This window comes from Petaurus breviceps, unplaced genomic scaffold (assembly GCF_028583685.1).
Source record: "Petaurus breviceps papuanus isolate PSGF00001 unplaced genomic scaffold, PetGlider_PUasm1.0 227, whole genome shotgun sequence".
Lineage (NCBI taxonomy): Eukaryota > Metazoa > Chordata > Mammalia > Diprotodontia > Petauridae > Petaurus > Petaurus breviceps.
Window position 1 is genome coordinate 17333809 of NW_027185896.1, and position 27063 is coordinate 17360871.

Genomic DNA, 27063 nt, shown 5'->3' on the forward strand with positions numbered 1-27063 from the left:
TACCCTATTTCAGTAACAATCCCAGGTAAAAAGGTTTTGACCAGTCCACTGGCCCTACTTGTGACTTCCTTAAGACTATCCTTTGGATTTTGTTTTGATTCCTCAACTGCAAATACTGAATCCATACGAGCTGAAACCAACTGCAGCACCACACAGTCCAGGCAGAAGTACGGGAACCAGGAAGATCTGAATTACAATCCTGACTTGGGCACTTCCTACACATGCACCCATGGACAAGCAATATTTACCCTGTCTGAAACTCAGTTTCTTTATCTGTAAAGTGGTCATAATTCCAATAGTACCCTCTTCACAGGGTTTTTTAAAGATCCAAATAAATTAAGTATACATAATGTTTTGCAAACATTAAAGTCAATTATTATGTCCAAGGTTGTTTCAACAAAAAGTGCTTTGCAAACCATACAAGCACTGGAGGAATTCAGCTGGCATTCTTCTGCTCCTCCTTTTCCTCCTTCTCTCCATTCCTATGTTCTGAAGCTATGAAGGAGGTACAGAAGAAGAAGGTAGCTGCAGAACTCTGCCAAATTCTCTGGGATCAATTCCTGTTTCATCTTTGCCCTGGACCAATAAATTAAATACAGAACAGTCGTGAAAACAGCCCATAACCCAGTAATATGTAATGATGTTTTATCTGGGCACTAAAAGTAAATTTTGCAAATACAGGTAGGAGGGATGACCTGTAAAGCAAGAACTTTCCAAGGTCTATAGGGAGAGAAAGCAACAACTCTCCTGTCATTCATACTAGGATCCTTTCTTGATCAAGGAAAGTTGTTAAGGCAGGCAAAATAAAGTAAACTCTAGCATTTCTACCAAGGACTCCTGCTGCTGTAGGGAATAAAAATCAAACAAGAAGAGGGAAGCAGACCATCCTGGAGGAATGTCCTGAATATGTCCAAAGTCCTCAGTCTGAATTCAACACTAAGCTGAATACTGCTCCAGTCCTAATCTCCATCAATTCACAACACCCTGTCTGCCTCACCTTTATCTGGGAACCAGCCCCTCCATTTATAACATTTTCAAACTGAAGGGACTCAATTTTCCCTATTTTACTTATCTATATTACAAACTTTTGCCAGATGGGCTAAGGGCTTCCTCAGTCCCTGCATCCAGAGAACAATTAAGGGGATCAGGATTGCTTTTTCTTGTTACCTTAACAGCTTAAGGAAGGCTTTCCTGATTCCAATGTGTGACTCTCTGAGTCACTGTCTCTCTGACTTTAGAAACTGCAATGGATTAGGTCCCCCAAATAAAATAAAGTCTTTTTGGACATCAAATTCAAATGTCAGCAGGTGAAATGAGATCCTCTTCTCCATGACCCCATCCCTTTCAGGTCCCCTTCTGTTCCAAGAGTGCAGGCAGTTTATAGAATGCTCACTAGAGGGCCCTTACACTCTTGCTTCATTCAGGCTGAACCTCTCTCTCTTGAAATGCCTTGTCAGTGGCAAAGATACTGAGAATAAGGTACAAGATTTCAGGCAACCAAAAGTTGACAAAATTTATTATCTTCAATCTTATTCAAGCATGGGAATTTGTATGCCAAGTAATTCTGCCAGACTGATCAGTTCAGATATAACTTGGTTCCCTTTTTATGATAATCCCAATACTCCCCAATAATTAAAACATTTCCTTTCTCTATCTGGCAGAACTGATAGAGAATAGCTCTCAGTGAAGCTGAGAGCTGAAATAAGATCCTTGCAAAGGAGGCAGTAAGTTTAGTGATCAGTGGCTGGAAGAGGCAGGAAGGGCAGGGATGAGCATGCATGTGCAGAGATTGCCCAAGGTCACCCCAGAAAGAAGCCCTAAACAAAGTACATACCCGGCCTCCACCTGGCTGGTGCTTGATGTTGTCTGTGGAGCCAATCTTGGAACGAACATTTTTAAGGTCTGGTACAGAGTTGCTAGTTAATGGACGGCTGGGCCGTGGTGCTGCAGAATTTGGTTTAGTTGGGGCAGCCTTAGGCACTCCTGGCTTCTTGTTGTCCACAGAGGGGGTTGTAGATGGCCTCAGGGTGACAGGTTTGGCCTTGACCCGGCTGGAAGCTGCCCCTGGCAAGGGAGGGGCCCCTGAAGATGTGGTGCTGCTGGTCTTTTGAGCAATGGTAGGGGCACTCTTTGGACGACTTAGATCCACTGGAAAAAAGTCAGAACAAGATCAACAAATGAGATGAGATAGAAAAAATCCAGCAGGGCAGCTAGGTGGTACAGGGAATAGAGTACTGGCCCTGGAGTCAGGAGGAGCTGAGTTCAAATCCGGTCTATGATACTTGACATACCTCCTAGCCGTGTGACCTTAGGAAAGTCACTTTACCCCAACTGCCCTTCCTCCCCCTTGAAAAACAAACAAACAAAAAATTCAGGTTTAAGAGATACTATGCCTATGTGACTACTGATCAATAGCCTTCTTTAAGATTATGAAGTAAGGGATATGAGAGATTTGCCATTACCGAGAGAGGATTTTGCAGTAGTCTTCTTGATGTCTGTCGGCTTTGTCTCGTTCCTGAGAGCTACAAAAGTGAAACCATATTGGTAAAGATTCAGTTTTTGAAATGACAAATTTCACATAAACACCCAGACAGCTATTCAAAGGATATGCAATGCATGCTGGGTTCACTCAAGTCCTAAGAACAGGAACACGTAGGGTATTTCTTTTAGAACCCTTCTGTAGAGGCCAGTACATTATTACAGATAAGAAGTACTCAGTTAAGTGCTATTACCTATCAATTGCAATTTTCCTTAGGAGAGAATATAGGACATAGGCTCAATCCCTACACTAATGCCATTGGGAGCTGTACACATCAAGCCACCACCAGTGCCTAGGCGATTCTGACCAGGGCCCTGACATCCTTAGCAGAATAAGGGAAATACTCTGAATGGATCACAAGGTCACTGAAGGCTGTGAAGAAGCCTCCAGACAACTGAACTTTGAGTTTATTATCTAACTCCCCTGAAAGATAAAGTGGCAAAATCAGCTTCAGTAGCACTTTAATTGAAAGGGGTTTTATCAGTTTTCCTCCTTTTTGTCCCCAAGCAAGAAATCTTTCCTTGAATAAAAGGAATCCTCATTTCCTTTTGTTATCTACTCTAAAAAGACAACATTCAATTCAGACCAGAGAGCAGAGGGGCTGGCACATGCAAACCAGGAGAGGACAAGTAAAGTGAGAGTGGGGAGGGGGAAGAAGGGGGAGAAGCTACTGGTTTCATTTCTTTTCTATGCAGAACAGTACTCAAAGATGTAAAAGACCAACTCATTGTGCTCCAATTAGCACAAACTGGAATGTACCCAAATGAGTCATCATAACTTATGAATCAATGACTATTCTGAATGGGTTAAGGCTATTACACAAATAAATAGGAATTTTAGTAGCTTAATTTCCAGGATGACCAGTCAAGAAGTCAATTTGCTAAACAGGTAAATGAGCTACCATCTATAAATATCCTTAATAAGTGTTGGTATCCAGAAATATTTGTTTTGAGTCAAGCCTTTTCTGGTGGGTTGTTAAAATCAGTGACCACCTACCTGCTGCTCCTGGGCTGTTTTGCCCAGTCCATGCATTCCTGAAGGTACATACAAAACGTCTCTAATCTTAAATATCTTGTTAGGCTACCCAATGGTTTGTTCCATATGCAAAATTGGGAAAGTTTGGGGATCTAAAATACTGAATGATGCTTACAGGAAGGCTTCTTGGGAGGAGAAGAAGAGATGCTCCTACTGGCTGGAACAGTTGTCATGGAAGAAACAGCTGCTGTGACTCGTGGGGTCGTTGCGGTGCCTTTTGAGGCAGTTTTAGTAGTGGTGGCAGGAGATTTGTATAGTGGAGTTCGTTTCTCAGGGCTCTTTGCATCCATAGCCTGGTAACAAAGAAGCATGGATGAGGTTCATGTAGCAAATTTTCAAAGAAACCACAAACTCAGAGTAGACTAGGTAAAGCATGGAGTAGACTACAGGGTCTGAGATATCAATTTATTAGTGGAAAAAAAGATAGCTCTGTGAGTTTACAATAATACACTCTTGGTGAAAACTATGCATTACTTCAACTATTCTGAAGAGTAACATGAAATTATGTTAATAGCAACTAAAATATCCAAACCCTGGAGACAGTAAATACCTACCTAGCAAGTGGGAAATTACTAAACTATCTTAAACAAATGTGATTAAAAAGTATTGGTCCATAAGAAATAATAAATATTAAATATTTGGAGAAACATGAGAAAACTCAAATGAACTAAAGAATGATGAAATAAGCAAGACAATGAAAACAGAGGAAACGAAAGCTGAACACTAAATTAATGTAATAGTCAAGCTAGAACCTGGAAAATAGAAGAAAAAAGTGTCAGTGCCACCCTTCATTTTCAGAGTCAGGGTGTGGAATTATGTGTATACAGTCAGATGCAGTCGGTTTTCCTGAATTGCTTTTCTTTTTAAATCACTTACAAAAGATGACTGCTTTACAGGACAGGAGGCAGGATAGACTTAAAGGAACACATGATGAAAAAACAAAAGGCAGCAATTTCCACAAGAAAATTGCAGAGTGCCATTTTTAAAAAAAGTTGCATAGGTTCAAAACGCATCTCATCGAATCAAACGATAAAAAAGTGAAGCGCTCTGGGGGGTGAATCAACTCCAAAGCCCAGTTTGAACCAATGGACAACAAATGCAAGACCAAGGCTCCCTCCTGACCCTGCTTCAGTCTTTCCAGGCAGTCCCACACGCAGCACTCTCCAAGGCAGAGAAAAGGACACACTGTGCTTTAGCTGTTCCTTCCGTTTCTGTTGTTGCAGTTATCATACACACCCGTGAACATGCATGTGGATGCATGTGGGTGTGTGTGTGTTTACTAGCTCTGCTCTACGGTCTCACTTCACACAACTCCCATGCGCCTTTTCACCACATTCTTCTTGCCACATATCACTGCATCATATCTTATTTAATCATTCTCAAATTAAGTGAGCATCTACTTCATTTCTATTTTTTTTTGCGATTACAAAAATACTGCCATAAATATTTGCATATAGAAAGAGTCTTATGTTTTATCAATAACCTCTCTGCAGTATATGCGTAGCAGCAATGATGTGAGTCATTCACTCCCCGTAATTCCAAACTACTTTCCTAAATGATTAGATGAACTCAAAGCTCCATCAAAAATGAATTAGTTTGAAGGTCATTCCACAACCCCACCAACATTGACTAATGCTATCTTTTTATCATCTTTTCTAACTTACTAGGTATCATCTTTTCATTTCTGGGTGCTTTTGATTGCATTTCTATAATTATGAGTAAAATAGAGTATCTTTTCCATATAGTTGTTAGCAGTCTGCAATTGTTTTGAGAATTATTTGTATCCTCTGATTATTCATCTAGTGGGTAAAGACCTTTGGTCTTAGATATTTATGTTAGATCCCTATATATTTTGTATAGAAGACCCTTGCCAAAGATCTCTGATACAATGATTTTTCTCCCAGTCCCGTCCTTTTAATCCAATTGCATTATTTTTTTCATGGAACAGCTTTTTAATTTCTTTTTTTAAAGATGTCTACTTTGTCTTTTGCAATCATGTGTAAACCTGAATTTAAGAATTCACCCCCTAAATATGATTGTGAAAAGTTTAAGTCTTATATATCTTCTAATTGTTTATGATATCAATTTTCAGATCATTTATACACTTTGAATTTACTGTGGTATGAGTTGCTGGGAATAGTGTCTCTTTTTTATTTATAATATTTTCTGTAAATTCTGTTTCCTTTGTCTAGGTAGCATTTGAGCAAAATCAATCAAAATTTCAGAAGCTAGAAAAAAATAGGATAATGGGGTAGTGAAATTAGGGAAAGAAAGTTCAGCACTGAAGGAAGTAAAAGAATATGGAAGGTTTATTCTACTTCATTAGGGTCACATTATTAGGTTTCTGGGCAGCTGTTCATCCACATGGTTACATTAGATCCATTCAGTTGTACAAGAAGACCTAAGAAGGAATGGGAAATCACTTTGAAAGAAAAGACCATGGATGTCTTGATAGTATCAGAAATTATGGAAAAATGGGTAAGCAGATGGTTTGATCAACACCTCCTACAGAGAGAATGAACACAACTGAAATAACAGTTGTGAACTTCCATTTCAGAGGAAAAATAGAAGGGAGAAATCCTTAAATTTAGATATAAGGCATGTATATTAACTGTGATTTCCCCTAAAATGAAAAAATACATGGACTGAATGAATAGTAAAGTAGGGAAAACGGAACAAGGGGTGTAAATGATGTTGCTATATCCAAAGGATAATACTTCCATAAGGGAAATACCAAACCCAGAGCACACAGATTCTTTTTTGGGTGTACTCAAAAGGGAATAAACACAGTGGGGAGCCCAAATAGAATAATAATAAACAACAATAATTATGATCATTATTATTATTATTATTATTGGTAGTCTTATGATGAAAATGATAACACTAATAGTAGCTAGTACTTTAAGGGTGATTTAAGGTTTCAAAGTGCTTTTACAAATATCTTTTTTTTATCCTCCCCAAAACCCTGGAAAGTAGAATTTACAGATGTGGAAACTAAGCCTTCAGAAACCTACCCTAGGTCACACTGACCTAAGAGTCTAAGGCTGAATCAGAACCCTGATTACAAGCCCAGCACCTCCATTGCACCCTCTACCTGCACAACAGAAAGGCATTCCAAAGTTTTTGGAAGAGGAAGTGAAAGGAATAGAATTTTTTGGAGCTCAGCAATGCCAAGAATGCTCACCAATCCTGGGAACTTTAAAAATGTGACTTCATATTTTAAATGCACTAAAAATCTACAAATGCAATTAAATTCAAGCAAGTTATTAAGAATAAATTTAATGTTAATTTAAAGGAAAGCATTAAAGTATTCAATATTTTTAATTCAAATTTATATGATACAATCTTACAGTTGTGACCCTGTATCCTAGTGGATTAAAAGAAAACATTGGGAGTCCTGGTCCCAGACCTGCCCATGGCAACAAATACCAGGAGTTTCAAAGCAGATACAAACATGTCCTGAAAAGGAAATTTTATCCACAGGATTTACTACAATGATGAGAATTCGCTTCTAATCTAAAATCTAATCTCTGGATTCCAGCTGGAAGCCTTCTACTTGGAGGACTAGACTCTACCAGAATAGAGAAGCACCCTAGGGCTAGGACAGCCTGTGCCCCCACCCCCATCCCAAGGTGACTAGGAGAAAGCCTCTGGGCCTGGCTTTTCATCGATCACATGAAAGGGTGACACAGGACTCCCAGCACCTACAAATCCCAAGCAGTTTCCAAAGCAATCTACTATACAATGTTCCATCTACCTCTGAAGCAGAGAGAATGAGGACTAGCATTCATACCTACCTCACCTGCTGAGGGGGATTCAGAAAGGATAAAGGGACTTCCTTCATCTAGGCCAGCCCATAATAAAAGGGCAGAGCTAGGAAAAGCATTCAGGGCACAATATTTTTTTCACCCCACCCCATGCTACATCTCTATCAGTTTCACACTTACTATCATTTTTGATCTTTGTAAGGACAGGGTGAGGTACACAAATGGGATAATAATTCCCAGGCAGCAAATAGGACTTAGTGCTCTAGAGCGGGGCTTCTTAAACTTTTTTCCACTCTTAAGCCCTTTAGCACTTCCCACAGTTCAGTAAATGGTAAAGGTGATACAATGCTTAGCCTCTGCCTGCATTTCTGCAGATATCTTAGACCCTCCTGTTCTTTTGTAAAGAAGCCAGGACTAGTGTCATCTCATCATACCCATTTTACAGCAGGGGAAATCGAGTTTCAGAGGCATTAAATGACCAAGATAAAATCATAGGGCAAATGAGTGGCAAAGAATTTAGGTCTTTTGACAGCACCCCAACATTCTCTCCTCTACATCACATAACCTTCCTTGAACTGATAATTAATGTAACAGAACGTATTGATACAGCTGCCCAAACTGATAAAAATACAAAACAGAACAAATAATACTAGAATTAACTAGTTTAACTCTAGCAAAGAATTATAATAAAACTGAGAAACAACAGGTTAAAGCCAAGCAATTATCCTGCTAACAAGGAGCAGTTGCCTGGTTATGTTTATGGTAGATGGGGAGATTCTATTTTAAAAGCAACTAAAGCTTTTTTTTTTTTACATCTATGGGTTTTTTTCCTTTTCCTTTTTTTTATTAACTTGAAGGAACTCCCTAATTCCTGACGATGAGAAGGACCATACAAAGTACTGACAGCAATGCCCTTAGATTCAACACTATACAATATGGTCATTGCAGAAGATGGGAATTTAAGTGTTAAAAGTAACAGCAAATGAAACCATGAAATGCAAAGCCATCACTGGGTGAGAACATCTGTATAAGAAAAAGTTGAGTATAAAGACAAGTCACAGCACAATAGCTTTCACCATCAAAGGTATATAGACACTAAAATGTTCAAAGTATGACACAGACCAGAAACTGTGTTAGGAGAGATACCTCAGTTTGATGGCTGCTATAAATTGCTCCCAATTAGAAAACCACTTTTTTTTTTAAACCCTGTCTTCAAAATCTAAGTATACCAACCAAAGATGCAGGTTGCCTCTTTGTCTCTGATGCTGGCTGATAGGAGGGAGAGAGGCCTTTGTAGTTTCCCCATATCAAATCCAGGGGTGATTACTTACCTTTGGTTTTCCATCTCTTGAGATTAAGGAAGTGGATCGGGCGGTAGCAGTGGCAGCAGCAGGTCGTTTGGGTGGGGCAGCTGGCGCTAGGCCTGGAGCAGGGCTCATGGGCTTTTTGCTTGGGCCACCAGGAGTAGTGGAAACTGGCCGCTTGGGGGTGGGAGTGGGCACTGATTTGGTTTTCGTTGTAGCAGTCTTTGAAGATGGAGTAGTGGTTGATGGCTTTAGGTTCGTTTGTTTATTTTGTTTTTGTTTTTGTTTTTTTGTTTTAAGACAGGCATCCAATGATATACACGCACACACACACACAAAAGAACAAAAAAAAAACTTTTTAAAAAGCATAAAGAGCATATTTCAAAATTAAACTGCAAGCAATGAGGATATATAGGAAATGATTCCTAGAGCAAAATGAAAATTAACATTCTGTTTTCTGAATTGCATAAATGAAATAAAACTAGAATGCAGGTAAGAAAATGGGAAAACTTTCTTGGAGTGTGATAAATTTAGCAGAGATTTTAGGATTTCCATGGTTGATACTTAAAATTTATTAAAAGCCATATTTTAGATTCAATTTCAGAAACATATCCATTAGTTGAGTAATGCTGCTGCTGAAACATAAACTGCTATTAGATTTGTTCATGCCATGACTATGTCAATGTCCCTACTGAAAGTTTTTAAACTTTTCAACAACTAAACCTAACTATGCCCTACCTAAAAGATCAGCTGAATCTTTCAAAATTACTCTAAATATAGGCAGTTCTCTTCCTAAAGAATGAGATCAACAATAAGAGTACAGTGTTCCCAAAGAAATTCAGGATGATGAGAATAAAAATGGAATGACAAAGGTCGTGAAAAGAAGGGAGGAACATGCCTAGGATGGTTTAAGCATCTCAGTGATATCAATTTTGTAGCTCTTTTTAAGAAACATCCCCAAAACTCACCTCAGAAGTTCAGAAAACAGAACTTAAATCTGTGGTCAGAATAGCAAAAGAAAACATCATATATTGAAAAAGAAAGAAATTTATAGAACAAAAATACACCAAAAAATTCTTGTACCTACCTTTGTTTTCTTCTCAGGGCTTGGGGGGAGTTCCTTGTTTGGAGGAGCAGTGATATCATTTCCATTCAGATTTGCAGAGGGCTGAACTTCATCTGGTTTGGCTGTTCCAAAAGGAAAAAAAAATAAGCTTAAACAAATGTCTATTTAACCCATTTCTCCGTTGAATTGTGCTTTAAGGAGCAATAGAGGCAAACCACTAACATTTTGTTCTGAAAAACCAAAAGGATTCTGCTGCCTAAAGCTGAGAAGACTGAGTTCTTTCCATTGTGAAGGGAGCTGGTTTTAGATACCGGAGATGAGCCATCTTTCCAGGGGGGAGAACAGAACCTGACTAGGTTTTACACAAATGGCCAATTGATGGAAATGGCCCTTGCTGTTTGGTTCCCCTTCCCTGGAGGCCAAAAGGAAAGTCTGCCACCAAACTGCTGGCTCCATGACACACAAGGGACAAAAACCTCTTCTATTAGAACCAATCTTCTAAAGTGAAAGCTATTAAAGAGATGGGAGGAAAGCCAGTCGTTCATCCAGTATACCACTGCCTTATAAAATCACTATTTCACAGCAGGATGTAAAATTAACCTGTCCCAGTTCTAGAAGTGACCTAGATTCCCAACAGGGGCATCGAAATTCATGGAAAAAAAAAAAAAGCAGCAGGAAGCCCATGCAAAGAACAAAGCACTAAACATATGCTTAACAGTAGCCCTGTCAGGATACCCTGAATTTCTTGAAGAAACATCACTATAACACATGGAGTCTGCAAAGGTCTCATTTTAGATTAAGTCCTAAGAACTTATATTAATTTGATATTCACTACTCAGTATGGTACGGTGCTTGAGAATCCACCTCCTAAGAGATTTAATGCCCAGCTCTTTAAAGCTCTGGGAATTTCTCCTGTCTAACTGATCCTTGTCCCAAATGGGGTTATCAAAGAACCAGTACAGAGCCAGAAATATAACATCTAGGAGTCCTTGCTATCACCCACTCACCCAAACTTTCTCTAAGTATCTCCTTGGCCCTTTAAGTGGTACCTATGGATAATCCTTAAGTAATAATAAATCACCTCATTGTACATTATAATGGCACAAACAACTGTGCCACATAAAGCTAGCCAAAGAAAAGGTCAACTTTAAGGTCACACAAGTGGCCGAAGTAATTAGGTTACCATAGCTAGGATGTTAATACTAGTTAATACAGGAAAAAAAAAAAGATTGCATTCTATTGGCTGGAGATATTGACAAAATATACTACTGATTTCAAAACAGTCAAGAACAAAAACAAAACATATTGAATAGTGGTACAACAAATGGCATTTTAAACAGGAAATATGCTTCTCCAATCACCCCTCAAAGCTTCCCATATACCAAAACAGAGAACCCCTACCATATCCTTCTCTATGATTAGTCACATGCAACTGAAGAGTGATGGATGAAGTCATACAACTGTCCTGATGGGGTTCAATACAAATTTGTTATCTAATTTCAAAAAGGCCCTCAGTGCAACATGAAAATCCTTTCATTCCTCTCCAAGTCTCTCATAATCTCCATGGTTACCATTTTAAAAACTTTTTTGCTCTTTAGCCTATTACAACATGTTCCTTGCACTGACACTCCTCTACAACACTTATCTGTGTATATGTTATTATATCCCCAACCCTCAAAAGAATGTAAATTGTTTTAAGGAAAGATCTGTTCCATTTTTCTTTTTGTATGTCAAGCATCTGATTGGAACTAGTAAGTAGTATTTAAAAGTACATTAAGGTTTCAGGCAGAAACACTCAAAAAACATACTATATTACTGACTTAAGCACTCAATTTATTGAATATAAAGACAGATTCAGACTAATTAGGATTGTATTACTTTAGCCGTAATCAAATCCACTTCCCTTATTTTAGATCTAAGGAAACTAAAGGCCAGATAGATTGAAGAACTTTCAAAAGGTCACATAGGAATAAGTGGTACAGGGGCAAAGAACAGAGATGGCTTGAGGAAGAACAACTTCAAGCATGTGAAAGGGTTACAAAGGGAAGGCGTACTAAACAAAAGTTCTTCAGGGAAGACCTAGATAAAGCAAAATAAATAAGATCAAAATGAACTTGCCTTTATCAAATCACATTACCCTAGATCTAAGAATCACCCTTTGACAAGTGAAAGGAAAACTTCTGGGGCAAATAAAAGGAAATGTTACTTATCTACAAATACACAGATACACAAGAAAGTTTAAGGAAACAGACTTTTTAAGGTCAACCTCATGGAAGGCAACCCTACTCCCCTTTTTGGGGGGTGGGGGTAAGCAGGAGGAGGTAGCAATCAGGGCTAAGTGCCTCCAGGTCTTGTGCTCTATCCACTGCACAACCTAGCTGCCCCAAGCCTACGCTTTTTCAAATTACTCCTTGATAACATTTGTCAGAAAAAAGTACTGGAGTAAGCAGATCCTGGGGCTACTCAGCAGCCTCAAAGTAGAGTATTTTTTACATTTGAACATTTTAGGACCTGGATAGGAAGAAGAAAATGACAAAGGCACACATAATTTTTTACATTCACAAATGCCCCTTTTCACAATACCTCATTTTATCTTATAATTGTTATCTTACTCACTTCTAACAACTGATTTTTCAGAATTTAAATATGCACCCACAGCATTTTAAACAACATAAATGTAGCAGCAAATGATGAGCGTGAGAGAGTGGGGTAAGGGAGACCCTTTATGCACCTTTACCAAAGAAGTCTTTCTAAAATAGGAAATGTAGTAAGATAGCCCATATTCAAATGGAAAAAAAGCAAAAGTCTAGTGTTTAGACAGACCACTCTATTAAAAGATGGGGGTTTCATAATGCTGAATGACATGCATTTTTGAATAGGGAAATCTAGGTTTGCTTCATGATGGATGTTTCGAGGGAGGGGGTTTGGTTTCTGTTTAATGGGGGCAGAAGTAGAAGAAAGAGAAAATGGATAATTGCTCCTTGGAAAGAAGAAAGGATGAATTGTAGATCAAGTCCTGACTTAATCTCATACTTAAGTAGGCCCATATAAGTCAATCTGTAAATCTTAGTTTTCAACCATAAAATGGCACTGATTATCTGTGTATCTTTTTGGTAATGCAGCTGCCTGAACAAAACGTAGACATCACTTTAAAAATTCTTTTAGGTTTCAAAAATAAGCTCTAGATAAACGTACTGCATTACTGACTTGAGCTGCCAAATGGCAACTCCTATATACTGTTTGCTTAGCAAGTATAGCACTACAAGTAGGATTTTGTGAATCAAACCAACAAATTTAGGAATGAAAGGAGTTCCATATAATGGAAACTTGCCCAGTGAGAAATGAACACATGGATAACTACTATGGTATTTTTCCTAGGCTTATTCTATGTTGTGCTTCCTTCATGCCTATGATACTGGGATTCCTTCAATGAATTTTCAGGTTATGAAACTCAGTCAACTACTAGTAGGCAGAAGTACTATTCTGGTTACTCTTACTGACTCCTTAGACTCTAGGTCCTGGAAGCCACTTGGTCATGTTTTGGTTTTTGTTTTGTTTTGTTTTTTTGTCAGTCATCTTTAACATGAATATCTCTTAATCTCTCTAAAAATCTATGGTTTTGTGGGAACAGATACTATTTCCACTGATACAGAATCCAACTCAACTATGTGTGAAAGAAGAAAAATTGAGCTGAAGAAGTTCTCCCAAATTCCTCTTATGACACTAATATGGTACTAATACCCAAACCAGGAAGAAAAAAACAGAAAGAAAACCACAGACCAACTGCTCTCATGAATACTGATGCAAAATTTTTTATTTAAAAATAGGAAATAAAAATAGCAAAAAGATTACAGTAATATATCATAAAGGTTATATGCTACGACAAGGTGGGATTTCTATCAGGAATGCAGGACTAGTTCAGTATTAGGAAAACTATCAGCATAACTGACCACATCAATAACAAAAACAACAAAAATTATATGATTTATCTCAATAGATGCAGAAAACAACATTCATTCCTATTAAAAACACTAGAGAGCACAGGAATAAATGAAGTTTCCTTAAGTGACCAGTAATGTTTATGTAAAAACATCAACAAGCATCTGTACCGGAAATAAAAGCCTTCCAAATAAAATCAGGGTTTGTGAAACAAGGATGCCCATTATCTCCACTATTATGTTATATATTGTGTTAGATATCTATTAGATTAGAAAAGCTATAAATTAGATTAGAAAAGCTATAACAATGATGAACTGAGATGAAAAATAAATTGAAGGAATTAGAATAGGTAATAAGGAAACAAAACTATCATTCTTTGCAGATGATATGATGGCACAGTTATAGAATGACTTACAGAATAAACTACTTGAAATAATTAACAACTTTTCTAAAGTTATAGGATATAAAACAAGCCCACATAAATCATAAGCATTTTTATATATTAGCAACAATGAAGCCCAGCAGCAAGAGACAGAAAGAGAAATTCCAATTAAAGTAACTATAGACAAAATAAGTATGTTATGTCTGGAAGCTACCTAACAAGGCCAAACTAGGAACACAATTACAAAACACTTGCCATACGAATAAAGTCAGATCTAAACAACTGAAAAACATTAATTGCTCATGGGTAGGCCAAGCCAATATAATAAAAATGACAATTCTACCTAAATTAATGTACTTATTCAGTGTCATGACAGTCAAACTACCAAAAAATTGTCATAGAGCTAGAAAACATAACACAATTCATCTGCAAGAACAAAAGGTAAAATATATCAAGGGAACAATGAAAAAAAAATGAAACGGAAGGTAGCCTAACTGTAAATTTAATATATCTTAAAACCATATTATAAAGAGGTAATCATCAAAACAATCTAGTACTGGCTAAGAAATAGAGTAGTGGATAAGGGGAATACATTAGATTCACAATATATTGTAGTAAATGACCATAGTAATTTAGTGTTCAATAAACTGAAAGATCCAAACTGTAGGAATAAGGAATTCAAGATCTGACAAAAAAACTCCTGGGAAAACTGGAAAACAGAATGGCAGAAACGTAGTATAGACCAACCAACATCTCACACCATAAATACTGCAATAAGGTCAAAATGGGTACATGATTTAGACACAAATGTTAACACCATAAGCAAACCAGGGGAACATGGATTAGGTTACCTGTCAGATATATGGATAAGCAAATAATTTAGGACCAAACAAGAAACAGAGAGCATTATGAAAAGTAAAAGGGAGGGGCAGCCAGGTAGCACAGCGAGTAAGAGTACCGGCTCCAGTATCAGGACGACCTGGAGATCGAATCTCGGGCTCAGACACTTAGCACCCACCCAGAAACACCTGGCCATGTAACCTTGAGCAAGTTACCTAACCCCAATTGCTTAAAAAAAAAGTAAAAGGGAAAATCTGGATTATATTAAATTTAAAAGGTTCTACACAAACAAAACCAAGGTGACCAATATTAGAAGGAAAGAAGAATAGAAAAAAATTTTACAGCAGCTATCTCTGGAAAAGGTCTCATTTCTCAATTACATAGAGAACTAAGACAAATTCCTAAGACCACAAGTCATTCCACAATTGATAAATGGTCAAAGGATATGTATGAATAGGCAGTTTTTAGACAAAGAAATCAAAGCCATCAGTGTCATATAAAAAATGCACAAATCACTATTGATTAGAGAAAGGCAAATTAAAAACTCTGACGTACCACCTTACAAAGAACCTAGTGCTATACAATGTAAATTGCTTAGCATTTCAGCTTTATTAGCAGTAAAGCTAAACTTTATTTGAACAAACCAAGAGACTAATGCCTAAGCTCATTCACAGCCTGCAGTGAACTTCTCAGGGGCTCTGCATTTATGCAAGGAATGAAGGCTCTGCCCTCATAAAGGTTTTCTTTCCAGTGCAGCTCAACTCAATTCAGTTACTATCCCAGAGTTCATCTCAACTCCATCCTCACTATTCTTTAGATACAAAAGTACAGGAAGCAACAGACTTCTCACAAAAAAAAAAAGTGCTACTTTAAGAGATGATCCACCAGAAAGAGGAGCTGGGCTACTGGATGGAACACCTTTGCTCAAGGACAGGCACTGAGTAAAACAGAATCTTAGGCAATATAAAATAATTGGGGTAGGACAGGAGAAGGAAAAAGGCTCTTTCTGAGGAAATGAATGTCTCCTAGAAAGACACAAACAAGAACAATGTTTTGGAGAGTCTTAGAATCTCTGAGGACCACATTTTGTCTGCTTCATTTTCACCCAGAAAAGTAGCCCAATCATTTCAACCCAGGTGATGAAACAACGAATCAAGTATTTTGCTAGCTGCTGGCCACAAAAGGTACACAGAATGAAACATTCCCTACTTATAAGGAACATAAATAGTTAAATACAAAGTAATTTCAGAGACAGGACATCATCACAGGGGGCAGGGAAGGCGGGGATGAGGAGAGAGCAGGAAGACAGCTGCATAGAAAGAAGGAAGGGAATCCATGAAGAAGAAGTAGTGAGAAAGACTCCCAGGCATAGTAGACAGTACAGAGGCTGGAGTGTCATGAGTAAGGAACAGAGACGATCCCTGTTTGGTATGATAACAGAGTCCAGGAGTGTGAATAATAGTCCAATTTTTTACCCTAAAGGCAATAGAAAGCCAATGGAGTTAACTGAATAGTGGAGTCACAGTCAGACCTGAGCTGATGATTTTGGCTAGAAGGACGAACAAGGGAAGTCAGAAACTTAGGGTGGAGAGATATAATAAGGAGGCTGGTATAGTAATCTAGGCAAGAGGTGAAGAGAGTGAAATGAGGCAGTAGCTCTATGAGTGGGGGAAAGGGCTAGGATGCAAGAGATGCTGTAGGAACAGGAAGTTTTGGCAACTGACGGTATACATGAAGTAATGAAGAGGGAGAACTCTAAAACAGTGCTGAGATTAAACACCTGCAATACTAGGACACAGGGAAGTTTGAAAAAGGGCAGCCTATGGAGCAAAGTTTAAAGTTGAAGACGTCTCTTAAGACATGCAGTGTGAAATATGTATTATGGGACTGGTGATCCAGGACTGAAGCTCAGGAGAGAGACTAGGACTGAATATATACATCTGGGAGACAAATGCATACAGATTACAGATTAAGCCATGAGACCAGATAAAGATTCTAAATAGGGAGGGAGAAGAGGACTCCAAGTCAGAAGCTTGGTAAACATCCAAGGTGAAAGACATGATGTGGATAAGCCAGAAAAGGACAACAAAAAATAGGCGTAAGACAGGAAGAGGAGAACTGGGAAAAGTCATTTCATGAAAACCTAAAAACGAAGGAGTATGCATAAGAGAGTGGTTGTGTCAAATGTAGCAGGCAGGTGAAAAAGGATTAAGACTAAAAAAAGACCATCAGATTTGGTAAATAAGAGATTGCTGATAACTTTGGAGAGAATAATTTTAGTTGAAAGATGAAGCTGGAAGCCAGATTACAAAGGGAAGAGGAGAGAAGTGGGAGTAATGAGTGGAGAAAACTCTTAGAAGGAGTTTAGTTGAGAAAAAGAAATTATGAGATAATCAAATGAGGGGATAGCTCGGTAGGAAGGTTTTTTAAGGATAGGAAGACTTTGGCATGTTTTAAGGCAATGGGGAAAGAACTAGTTGACAGAGAGCATTAAAAATTTCAAAAAGAGGGATGATTGAGTATTTTACTGGCTGGAGAAATCAGGAGGGGTTGGGTTTGGGTGCTCATATAGAGGAGTGAGTTGACTTGAAACTGGAGGAAAGCAAAGAGTGGGAGAGGTCAAAGAGTTCTGAGATGAAGAGGAGAATGGCTTCTTACACAGAATAGCTTTAATTTTTCTCAATGAAGTAAAAGGGAAGGTCCTCAGAGGAGAAAGGGGATGAGTAAAAGGTGTGTGGGTGTGCACACAAACATAGCAAGGTTTCTAGGAAGGAAGTAAAAGGACTGCCTTGCTTCAATGAGTGACCAGTTGACTTCGGATAGCATAAATCTGTAATGTATTCATTCAGAGTGACTATGAGATTTCCTCTACCTTCATTAAGCATAGGAGAGGAAGAAGCAGATGAAGGGGAGGTAGGAGTAATCTAGGCTGAGTTTTAGCAAGAGAAGAACAGATAAAACACTAGAGGGTAACAGATTCAAGAGCAGTATAGAAATGAAAAGATCTCAGAAGGTTTAAATTTCATATTACCTAATTCTTGTTGGGCAATTAAAGAGTGGTTTGGCCCCTTGATTTCATTTAATTGACAACCCATCTGCAAACAAAAGCATCTCACAAGTAAATATGACTTAATTCTCCTCGTAATTAGAAGGTTTTTTACTTTCTAACACAAAATGCATCACAAACTAGGGAAGATGCACTTGTTATGGTCGGAAGCATTGAACACTGCCAAATCTTCATGATTAAATTCTGAGACGTGATAGAATAAGGTTAATTATTCCAAGTCCTACGACAATCTCCTTAAAAGGTAACCTAAGGATACAACCTTGCCAGAACTGTAAAGACCACAATGCCACACCGAAAAGTGTCATAGCTCTGTAAGGCTACCTTAAATGATCAGTAACCTATCCCAGGATGCTAGATAGGGACAGTTATGAATTCTTATGAGTGGACTTAAGAATGTCAGATTACTGCATTTGGGCAAAAGTTATGAAAATAATAAAGGCATTAGCCTTTCGCTTATGTTTCATGATTTTATAGATGCAACCCTAAAAATCTCAAAGGTCACATATGTTCTGAAAGGCCCAATGAAAAGGGAAAAATTTCAAAGTAAAAGTGTCATTCAAAGGTCACTCTAGCTACTTTTTAAAAGATTCCTTATGAAGGAAGGTCATGAGGTGATGAATTTTTTTTAGCCAAAGATACCTATGAAGACTATTTAAAGTCTTCATGAAGTCTATTTAAAGGGTTTTGATCTTTTATAGAAAAAGAAATGTACCTATAACTCCAATAGCCAAATTACAGCCATCATTAAAACAAAAACTAAAAAAAAAAAAAAAAACCACGATACTTTCCATCAGCCAGATAGTAAATTCAAATGGATTAGGAAAATACCAGCCAGACCTTAGGCTACTATAATGAATCTTGCAAAATAACTCTCACACCCTAGCTGAAGAACTTACAATATATGAGCAGACCTTACAATGCCTGAAACTACAATATAATTAGCTTCACTCATGCCTAGTATTTCACGATTCTGCCAATTATCAACATAAAGTATTAAAGTCGAGAAAACAAATATTGTAAATTTGAATAATTTTTTTTTTTTGCTTTTTGGAGGGCAATTGGGGTTAAGTGATTTGCCCAAGGTCACACAGCTAGTTTTTATGTTAAGTGTCTGAGGCCAAATTTGAACTCAGATCCTCCTAACTCCAGGGCCACTGCTCTACCCACTGAGCCACCTAGCTGCCCCGTAAATTTGAATAATTTTACTGCTTAGGATTATCACTAATGGATAAATTCATGTTTGTCCCTAAAGAAGCTTTGGCTAATCTACTAAAGGTAAAGTATTTTCCTGATTTTTAAAAAAGGGAAGAAGAGGAAATTTGAAACCCAGAGGCCAATGAGCTTGATTTCAAATCCCAGAACCTAATACTATTCAAAGGACAATAGGCTTATATGAGAAAAGGAAGGAATAATGACAAAAGGCAAACATAACTCGATTAGGAAAGGCCTAAATGGAAAAATCAATCAGGTGAATATTATGAAGTTTTTCAAAAACAGGAAATAACAGAGAAATAGGGAATTTAAACAACCCAACAATTGGAGGAAGAAAGTGAACAAGTCATAAATGAACTTAAAAAGAGAAAAACTCCAGAACAGGTGGATTTGCAACTCTATTTTTATCAAACACTCAAAGAAGAGTTGGGATAAACATTATATAAACTACAAAAAAAGAGGATGCTACCAAATTCCTTTTCTGATAGATGTTTTGATAACCGAATCAATGCAGAAAGAGCAAACCATGAGCCAATATCCTTAATGAATACAGATGCAAATTTTTTAAACAAAGTATTAGCAAAGAGACGAAAACAACATATTAGAATATATACAATGTTAAGATTGGACTTATTGGTTCATTTAATATTGGGGAAACTATGAACAAAACTAAACATATTAATAATAAAAATCACATGATTATATCAATGAATAGAAAAAAGCTTAACAAAATACAACCACTATTTTTATTAAAAACACAAGAAAAAATAGGAATAAATGAACTTTCTTTAAAACATTAAGCCAAGGGCTACTAGTATTTATTATGGAGAAAAATTAGAATTGTTTCCAATAAATTCAGGAGTAAAACAAGGATGTCTATTGTTATAATTTCTTTTTTTGTAGTACTATTGCTAAAGCTGCTTGGTATAGCAAATAAAACTAGAAAAAGAAATTGAGGAAATGACCACAGGTAAAGATGAAAAACTGTCACTTTTTTGTGGACATGACTGCATACTTGAAGAATCCAAAAGAATCGATTAAAAAACACCAGAAACAATTAATGTCAGCAAACTTACAAATGTAAAATACATAAAAATCATAAACATTTCTATATTAAACCCAGCAAGAAGAGAACTTCTATTTAAAATTTCTAAGATAGAAAATACCTGAGAATCCCTTCTAAGATATACACAAGAACTATGTAAATACAACTACAATTATTTAAAGAAATAAAAGACAAACCTAAATAACTACTCAGGGGTTAAGATTGAACAATATAATAAAACTGAATATTACTAATTAAACTAATTTATTTATTCAATGCCATGCAAATCAAACAACCAAAAAAATCACCTTATATAATTAGAAAAAAATGATAATAGTGAAATAATAATAAATATGGAGAAAAGGTAAAAAATCTCAAGAGAAATATGGAAAAATAAGAGTGATGTGAAATAGGATAGCAGTATGAAAAAAATATTTTCACCAAGTTTTCACACTTTGTACAAAGATAAATTTCAAACTTAACCTAAATATAATCAGTCATATCACAAATTACAGAAAGAAAAAAATATGTATTAACATCAATGGACAAGAGAAAAGTTCACAGCCTACCAGAAAAAAATCATAAAAGATAAAATGGATAATTTGGATTACATAGAATTTTACTTTTAGCAAAAGCACATCTAATAAAGCTAAGATTAAATGTGAAACAACTGAGAAAAAAAATCTTTGCAGCAAAGTTTCTCTGATGCAAATGTCTTAGTTGAAACTATAATGAACTAATTTTTAAAAACTAAGAGGTGGAATTTCAGAATTACTTTAATTGGCTTTTCTCTAATTAGTAGTGATCTCGCACATTTCTAAAGAAAATAGATTTTAAATGCTTTTTTTTAACAGAGAAGTAGGGAATGCTATAGATGTGGAGTGTAGTTTCTGATGAGGTCACTGTATAATTAGTTTTATTTTCTTCTAAGAGACCTCACAAATTGTAGAATCTATAAAGGTATGTAATATAAAAACAACATATCAATAAAAAATTAAAGTGACAAAAAAAATTATTTGAGTAACAGTCATAAGCAGACTAGGAGGAAATAAATCCCTTGAAATTCTACAGCATCTGTCGGTAGCACTAACACTGCACTGAAATTGATTCAGCCAACCAGAATATAACCTTCTTGAGGGGAAAATCTTTTCTTTTGTCTCCAAGAGCCTACCACAATACCCTGCACCCAGTAAGTACATAATCAATGTTATATCCAAATGAAGAGATTTTCTATTTCTGAAATTCAAAGGGTCAGGCACAATCAGTAGAAACTTACTCCATGTTCTGAACTCAACATGGCAAATGAAAATCTGAAGTTGACAAAGCAGATAGCTGCACTCATCCTTCCCTAGGAGAATTTTTCAAGGATATACAAGATCCCCAATTCCTAGATAATTTGAGAAAATAATTTTGCAACAGGTACTTTTAATTCTTCTGTGAAGTCTCTAAGTTTGTTGACAGCAAAGACCATATTTATCCTTATACCTTTTACCCAGCACATAGTACAACAGATTGCTGGCAGTAGTCACTTGAATGCTTCTTCATAATGACCTTTTTAAATTCAGTGCATGGCACACAGAGAGACAATTGAGTCATATGGTTACCATATTTCTGGAATATCCCCAAGTTATGAAAAAGATGTCCACAATTTGTGATATGGACCAATGTGTTCCAAAACATTCCTATTTGACTTGTGAAATTAATCAGTTACTTACTAAGGAGTATAAAAGAAGTATAGATAGAAGAATTTCCAATCAAGATGACGGTAGAGGGAACTTCTCCTGATTCCCACCTTCAGCAAGAGGCTTTTCCCAATCCTCCTCAATGCCAGTGCCTTTATCCTTATGTCCTACGGGGTTGACAATATTTCTATATTTTCTACCAAGTTAACTGTACCTCCAGTTAATATCATAGAATATAGCTATAAGCATCAGAAAGACAGGCATCACAACTAGAACTTTTTAAATAGTATGACAATGAAGACAAAGTCCCCTCTTTACAATACAATACAACCAAAGACATTCACAATACATAGTGAAAAACTGGAATATTTATGAAGTATTTCACTACCATTTTCTTTGTGGATTGATGAAAAATTAGCAGTTTAAGAAAATTCCAAGCAAATATTATCAATTTTAAAGGGAATTAAATTCTTGTTATCCATTTGTGTCTCAATTATTCCCTCATCTGCTGCCTCAATTCTGGATGACGCCAGGGTATGTCACCTCCACAAATACGAGTACAGTTATGGATGATAAAGAAGCAAAATTAGAACTGTTAATAATACTATTTATTAACTGGCATTTGTACAATCTAAAGTATGCAAAGTGCTTTATCTGATCCTTATATCTATCCTATTAGGAAATGGTGTACAAGTATTTTCATCCATCTTTTATACTTCTAGCTTCTAAGTACCTAGAGGAGGATCAAACCCAAAACTCTCCTGTGTCAAGTTTAGACTTCTTTCCACTAAAAAATTATGGCCATTTTCCCCTCCATAAATGCTAAAAGTAGAATACAGTAGGAGAGGAGGAGAGCTGTCAGAGCAGGATGGGAACATAGAAACATGTCCCTATTATCTATTTCTAAGCCTAGCCACCAGTCACTGTAAAAAATTTATTAATGCCTTTTTGGTTTTATATCATAATCATTTCTAGTATAACTTTATTCCCAGAATTGAGATCTACTTTTTTAATAAAGAAAAACAAGCAAAACAATTGATACTGTGACTAAAACGGAAATGGGGGGGGGGGCATGTAGGGGGAAGGTAGGGAAAATGGGGTTAAGTGACTTGCCCAAGGTCACATGGCTAGTTTTTGTGTTAAGTGTCTGAGGCCAGATTTGAAGTTGGGTCCTCCTAACACCAGGGCTGGCACTGCGCTACCTAGTCGCCCTGAAACTGAACATTTTATGGAAAATTATGGGGCTCAATAGCTCTAAGCTAAGAAAAGGAAGCTGGCGTTCATTATCATTCTTCAGGACCAAAATTAGTTATACAGTTACTAAATACTTAGCTTACTTTGATTGTCCTTTCCATTTGCATTATTGTTATTACCTATATTTATGAACTGGTACTCTTTACTTTGCTAAGAATGAGCTTGTTAAAAAAAAAAAAAACCTCTTCCAATGTTTCCCAGAATTCATCATATTCATTGGTTCTTAAGGTGCAATAGAGCCAGTGCTGTAGAGGAAAGTAAATATGCAGGGTGCAGAGACCCATGGTTTAAGCTCTTTGGCTATGACCAAGCCACTTCTCTGGCCCTCCATATGATCATCTATAAAATGAAGGACACAACACTCAATGACCTACTCCAATTCTAACTCTGTGATCATGTGATAACATGAATCATAAATACTTCAGTATATTCACAATGTACTTATGCAGCCATTCCCCAATCTATGAGCATCTATTTAAGTTCTACAAAGAATATTTTGGACTTTGGACTTTGACACAGATGAGGTGTCTAGGCAGGAGTGGGATCCTGAGTCAAAAAGCATGGACATTTTAATCATTTTTCTGACAAAATTCCAAGTTGTTTTCCAGCAGATCCTAATGTGCCAGCTTTCCCAAAGCCTGCCGGACACTGACAGTTTTTTTCCCCTTTATCAATTCCAATTTACTAGGTAGGCAGAGAAACCTCAGAGCTGTTTAATTTATATTTCTATTACTGATTATTTGGAATATGTTTTTATATACTTATATATTTGGCTATCCTTTTCAAAATTTCTCATTCTCATCCTCTGACTACCTTCATCTAACTGCATACTGTATACTGCAAACAATTATGTCTTCTTTGTTCCCCACACTTTTTGAAAGTTAATTTGAAGTTAATCTATAGTATATTTACCAAGTCCTACATTTTACACCAAACTATCAGCAGTTGGCTGTTCAAATGTAAGAATTTTAAGGAACTTGTGGTAATGCAAATTTTTATTTGTTATACTCACGCTCTCCCCAGACTTTTTATCCAATAGTGTCATAGGCTCTATAGCTATACAGGGATCTTACTGATTAAGTTAAGGATTTTTTGCTTTTTGTTTTGTGTAATAGAATGCTTAGAAAGCAAGGTGAAGCCTCCAGACCTCTTCTCAGAATAATGTTTTTAAAAGCATAATTAAAATATATATTTCTTACATATAAAATATAAGAAACTGTGCTGGAAAATTTTTTTTTCTAAGTTCACAGACCCCAAGGGGCAGCTAGGTGGTGCAGTGAATAGAGCACCAGCGCTGGAGTCAGGAGGCCCTGGCCTCAAATCTGGCCTCAGACACAACGCAAAAACTAGCATTGTGACCTTGGGCAAGTCACTTAACCCCAACTGCCCTCCAAAAAGCAGAAAAAAAGTTGACATAGACCCCAGGTACACAACCTCTGAATAATTTAATATTTTTCATTTAATAGATGAGAAAACTGAAGTCCAAAAAAATCAAGTGGCTTGCTTCTCAGGTATAAGAATAGGAATAAAACTGGTTCTGACACCAGGGTTCTTTGTTTCCCACTGTATCACGCTATCTCTGATCACCTCGTATTTTGAGAAAAATCAGTATCTTTCTCATGCAAGAATCATGTAGTAACCTCTCCTTAGTCAGAAAAATAACACTGTCACCAAGGTCACCCCATCCCACCTCTACCTGCTATGCTCTCACATGTGCCATTTGCCAATACTAATTCCTCATAGCCCTTTAATTATACTCCTTCCTCCATTGAACATTGGTCTCCTTTATCTTCTCAGCCAAGTCAATGATCTTCCAATCATTTACAACTGTACTCAGAATATACATCTTTTACAAGGTTTTACCCAAAAGATGCAACACACTATATCAATTGAAAATAAGTCATCTCTCTATTAATATTTTATGACAGTTTTCCTTTTCTCACCACCTGTAAAATGAAATAGAAACTACTTAAGCAACTACTCAAGAATCCAATCTGGTCTCAACCTATCTTACCAACCTCATTACAATCCCTAATCTTCGCTGAATGGTAGCTATATGCTGTGCATTGAAACTTTTGACTCAGTCAAGTGAGAACATTCACCATCATTCTGTCTGCCCCTTTATACATCTTTTGGATTTTACTTTGTCTATACATCTACTAGTATTATTTTCTGTTCCTAATCTTCATTTATTTCTCAATGCTACTCACAACTTCAGGATCCATCTTTAACTCTTACCTCAATCAACCACCTAATATGTATTTATTAAGGACCTACTATGTAACCAACACTGTATTGGGTAGTAGATGTCTGTTAGAGTCATTCTTTTTTGTAGTGAAAAATAACCAAAAACTAACATTGTACCCTATTAACTGGGGAATGACTGAATAAATCATGGCATTGAATGTTAAGGGAATGCAACTGTGCCATAAGAAAGAACAAAATGGATGGCTTCAGAGAAAATTGGGAAGATTTGTATTAACTGATGAAGAATAATATCAAGAAAGACTAGACCCACAAACACATGACTATATGAAATACTCTTCTGGGCATAGGTCATACTGCTCCCAGACAATAAGTTTAAATTAAAATAGTAAGCTGAATATTCAGAAAGAGTTCTGATTTTGTTATCTTTTACTTCCCTCCATATCACATATGATCAGTACTGAAATTTATGATACTTACCTGCTATAATTCACTTTTCACAAAGAACAAAACCCCTTTTCAAGTATTTTCTTGTAGGAAAGTCTGGTAAACATTTTAGCCGGTTTCCTAGGTGCAATTCTTCAAAAGAAATGCCTTCAATACAATCCCTGTTGCCTAAGTATTTTTCGGTTCCTGAATCCCTCTCCCCAACCCCAACAAGAGCTTAGTTGTTCTTTTAGGCAAAAAGCAGATGTGTTCTTCATGACTGAGGAAATTTTGGAAACCTTTTCTATTTTAATTTAAATAGGATAGAGATGAGTTAAGCATGCTTAATAAATAAATGCACTCCTACTCCAATTTCCATAGCTCCAATTTCTCAGACCTGGCTGAAAATCTCTAGGATAATTAAAAGGGAATATAGATGGTTCCTAGAGATTAACTTCTCAGTTCTGAATTCTAAACTGAATCCTCACACCAATTTGCTGTTATACCCTGGGAAGTCACAACCTACTTAGGATGACAGATTTGAAGCTGGAAGGGAATTTTGGTGCCTACTCCTCCATGGAAAGAGCACTGACCTACTTATGAATTTGTTGCGCAGACTAAATAGAAAACACAATTGGAAAGTCCTTAATAAACCTGACATGCTACCAAAAATGCTCTCAGGGTACTAAACCTTGATTTGCATGGCAAGTGTATTTTTAAAGGTCATAAAAGGTCAAATTAGTCCAGGGAGCAATACAGCTTTAAATGGATCAGATAAAAAAAAATTCAATGATGAATCCTTTGTAAACTCAATGATTTATCCATTGTAAATATATTCAAACATTTATTAAGAGTTTTCTAATTGTAATACATTATTAAAAGTATGTATATATATATATGGTTTGAATAAAGGACAATATATTATCAAGCAATGTTAAAACAGCTCATTATGACGTGAACTCAGGTATATAGGCTCATATTCTCTAAAACGTTCAGTCAATATTCAGTTTTGTCTTGCCCACTCCCCTCCACCACATCCCCCTCCCCCCCAACAGTAATGGCTTTAAGGACATTTTCAAAGAGATATCTGGCATTGAAAAAAAAATTAGGTATCTGTTTCTTTATTTCCATATAAAGTTCAGTTATGTGAAAAGGGAAAAAAATGAAGGAAAGTTGGGATAAAGCAGAAGAAAAATTCAGGAAATATTCCAGAATCTTTCCTGAGGTATTAGAGAACATTTCAAAGGAGTAACAGAAACTCTAAATAGTTTGAGTAATGGGATAAAGGAAAAGAACTAGA

The 27063-nt window shown here is 36.6% G+C and overlaps 1 protein-coding gene across 10 annotated transcripts in view; it reads right to left on the reverse strand.

The window, feature by feature from the left end:
• The window catches only part of MAP4 (microtubule associated protein 4), a 229887-nt gene that overhangs the window by 14557 nt on the left and 188267 nt on the right, over positions 1 to 27063 (reverse strand). For 9 of the 10 annotated variants that reach the window (XM_069095953.1, XM_069095951.1, XM_069095958.1 and 6 more), the window contains 5 exons: positions 9733 to 9833; positions 8673 to 8894; positions 3690 to 3867; positions 2463 to 2522; positions 1835 to 2148 (listed from right to left, as the gene is read on the reverse strand). In XM_069095953.1, the coding sequence (XP_068952054.1) occupies positions 1835 to 2148; positions 2463 to 2522; positions 3690 to 3867; positions 8673 to 8894; positions 9733 to 9833 (875 nt within the window). The remainder of the gene's footprint in view (positions 1 to 1834; positions 2149 to 2462; positions 2523 to 3689; positions 3868 to 8672; positions 8895 to 9732; positions 9834 to 27063) is intronic. The other variant, XM_069095956.1, reaches the window with a different exon arrangement.